This window comes from Cornus florida, unplaced genomic scaffold, assembly GCF_030987335.1.
Source record: "Cornus florida cultivar Cherokee Brave unplaced genomic scaffold, ASM3098733v1 CherokeeBrave_3.0.0_Hap2_Chr06, whole genome shotgun sequence".
NCBI classification, from domain to species: domain Eukaryota; kingdom Viridiplantae; phylum Streptophyta; class Magnoliopsida; order Cornales; family Cornaceae; genus Cornus; species Cornus florida.
Window position 1 is genome coordinate 56,114,841 of NW_026775576.1, and position 2,960 is coordinate 56,117,800.

Below are 2,960 nucleotides of genomic sequence, written 5' to 3' on the forward strand. Positions count from 1 at the left end.
TTGGTATTAACTTGTGTAGGTGTAGAATTTTAACACCAGAACACTTGAGAAAAATACGAACTTTATAATAAAGAAAGTATGACTGAATTGAATTAAGTTTGACAGGAGAAGAATCAAATAATTGAAATTGATCATTTTCTCTTATCATTGATCTCTTATTTATATGTTCATAGAGAGTCTTTCTTGGGTCCGTTGTTGGCGGTTTTGGACGTGGGCATTCATGTCCCTTATTTCATGCGATTTTCTTTATGATAGGCGTTATGGGTCGTTGAATGCACTTGTCGTGGGCACTATTCTGGGCTATGTTCTTCCCCTTGGGCTGACTATGTTTGTGGTGCTTTTCTTGGTGGGCTTTTTAACTGCATTGGGCGTCTGGCTGGTTATTCAAATGATTATTTTTATTCTGCGGACGTGTGATGTGTTACGATTGGTGGAAAAATTTCATCAAGATCACCGGCAAGACCACCATGAAAAGTGACCCATCAGTATTGCTAGGAAGTCATTTGTAATATGACACGTGATCATTATAAATAAAAAATTTCTGGAGTCGATGTGAAATTATAATCCATACATGATTTTGGTACGTACCAACAAAATATTTTCCATCACAATTGAAATTGTTATTACGACAGACCGAGCTTCTTGGCAAATAGACTAAGTGTTATTCTACCTAAAATTGTTGGGCTGGAGCAGTTTGCTTTTATAAAGGGAAGAAGAATTCATGATAATATTCTCTTGGTAACTGATGTGATCAAGAACTTTGGGTTGAAAACTACAGGTCCTGCTATGGCTTTAAAGGTTGATCTTAGGAAAGCTTATGATTCAGTTAGTTGGGAATTTATTCATAAGACTCTCCAGGTTTATGGTTTCAGTGCTCAATGGATAAAATGGATTATGCAGTGTGTTACTTCCTCTAAGTTTTCTATTCTTTGTAATGGGGTGCCTACTGGTTATTTCTCAGCAGGGAGAGGGATTAGACGGGGCTGCCCTCTTTCTCCTTTACTTTTTACATTAATTACTGATCATTTCTCAACCCTTATGCATGAAAAAATAGTAGGAGGGCAGATTAAGCTGTGCAATGTGGTTCAGAAGACTGGTTTGTTGGTATCTCATGTTTTTTATGCAGATGACCTTTTTATTATTGTGAAGGCAGACCTTTCCACTGCTAAGACAGTTGATGAGGTGCTTAAATGGTTTCATGGGATTTCTGGGCTTGAAGTTAACAAAGACAAGAGTTCAGTTATATTCTCTAAGGCTGTCAGAGGAAAGAGAAGGATTTTACAGCTTTTGCAAATGAAGAACGAAGTTTTCCCTTTAAAATACCTTGGTATTACCCTCGTAAACAGAGCTCTGAAAAGTGTTGATTGTAAGGGGCAATTTGATAAAGTTAATGCCAGGTTGGACCATTGGAATACAATAAATTTATCTCTTGCAGGAAGACTAGAGCTTATCAGATCAGTCTTATATTCGTTCTTGTATCATTGGGTTTTTGGATTTAAAATTCCATGGGGCTGTATTATTGCTTTGGAGAAAAAGTTCAAACACTTTTTGTGGAGTGGGAAATTGGATTCAAGGAAAATGTCTCAACTCCAATGGAGTCAAGTCACACTTCCTTATGCAGAAGGTGGCTTTAATTTATGTAGAATTTCTGATATTGATTTTGCAGCTAAGGTATCTATTTGCTGGGATTTTTTGAGGAATAAGGAGACTCTTTGAGTGCAATGGATGCATGCTAGATACTTACAACAATACAATTTCTGGATGGTTACTCCAAAAGCTCAGGATTCAAGTATTTGGAAACAAATTCTGGAGACAAGAGACTTCATTCAAGAAAATGTGGTGTTCAGGATTGGTAATGGTGGATCTTTTAATATGCTATTTGATCCTTGGTGTGCAGGTTTGTCCCTGACTTAGAGATTTGGTGCCACCATGTTTAGAAATTTTGATAAACAAGCTAAACTAGATACACTTATAGTTGATGGTGGGTGGGTTTTCCCTCCTTTCTTTCCAGAAATTACTGCTGAGTTTGTTGCTAATGTACCTTTGAAGGCTGGAAATGATGAGATTAGTTGGACCCATGGTGAATTCAGCTTGAAAAATGCTTGGGCTGCTTGTAGAACTAGGGGACAAGTGGTCAAGTGGAAGAGTTTGTGCTGGAAATATTGCAGACCAAGAGTTGCTGTGACTTTTGTTATTATCATGCATAATAAGAATTTATCATTTGTTAACTTACAAAGAAGGGGGTTTCATGGACCATCAATTTGCCATAATTGTTTTCAGGCAGAGGATACTAATAACCATCTATTCTGTACTTGTGAGTATGCGGTGGAAGTGTGGCAACAGGTTGTTATTTGGTTAAATACTACTGATATACGGTTTCAAGAATTAAGTGTGTTTGTGGAGTGGATGTTGCAGCTTACACAGGTTAAGGGCTTCAAATCCAAGTTGTTAAAAGGGCTGTTTGTTGTTTTTGTTTGGAAGATTTGGATGGAAAGGAATGCAGCTTTACATAGTGGTTCCAAGGTTTCATCTGCTGCTGCTGCGAATGATATTATTTGGGAAGTTTTAAACTTCTTTTCTCTTGGGCTTGCTGATATGCTCGCTATATTTGATGTTGGGTAACTGCTAGTTGTTATTTTAGAGCAAAAATTGGTCTTCAGGTCTATGGGCTGAAACTAATGTTTAGTTTGTTTAGGCTTTCTTTGCTATGCTTTGTAATTGGATTAAGTTCCATTTCTTTCTTCACTTAGTTTCTGCTGGAGATTTGATCTCCTATTCGTAATTGTATTGCTTTTTCATTATATATAAAACAAAAACATACCATTCAGGAAAAAAAAAAATGACAATCAAAAGTATCAAAATGATCCTTTCTTTGCCTCTTAATGCTAGGATGGTGCTCCACAAACATACAAATGTCTTCTAGGATTTCTTTGTGTTAACCTACAAAATTGCAACAATCA

At 36.7% G+C, this 2,960-nt stretch overlaps 1 protein-coding gene across 1 annotated transcript; it reads left to right on the top strand.

Moving 5' to 3' along the window:
* The first annotated feature begins 220 nt into the window (after positions 1 to 220).
* Positions 221 to 2,622, top strand: LOC132314136 (uncharacterized). Its single transcript, XM_059813035.1, has 4 exons — positions 221 to 379; positions 694 to 1,671; positions 1,783 to 1,897; positions 2,012 to 2,622. Exons 1-4 carry the CDS (start codon positions 221 to 223, stop codon positions 2,620 to 2,622), a joined length of 1,863 nt encoding a protein of 620 aa, XP_059669018.1.
* The last annotated feature ends 338 nt before the right edge of the window (positions 2,623 to 2,960 follow it).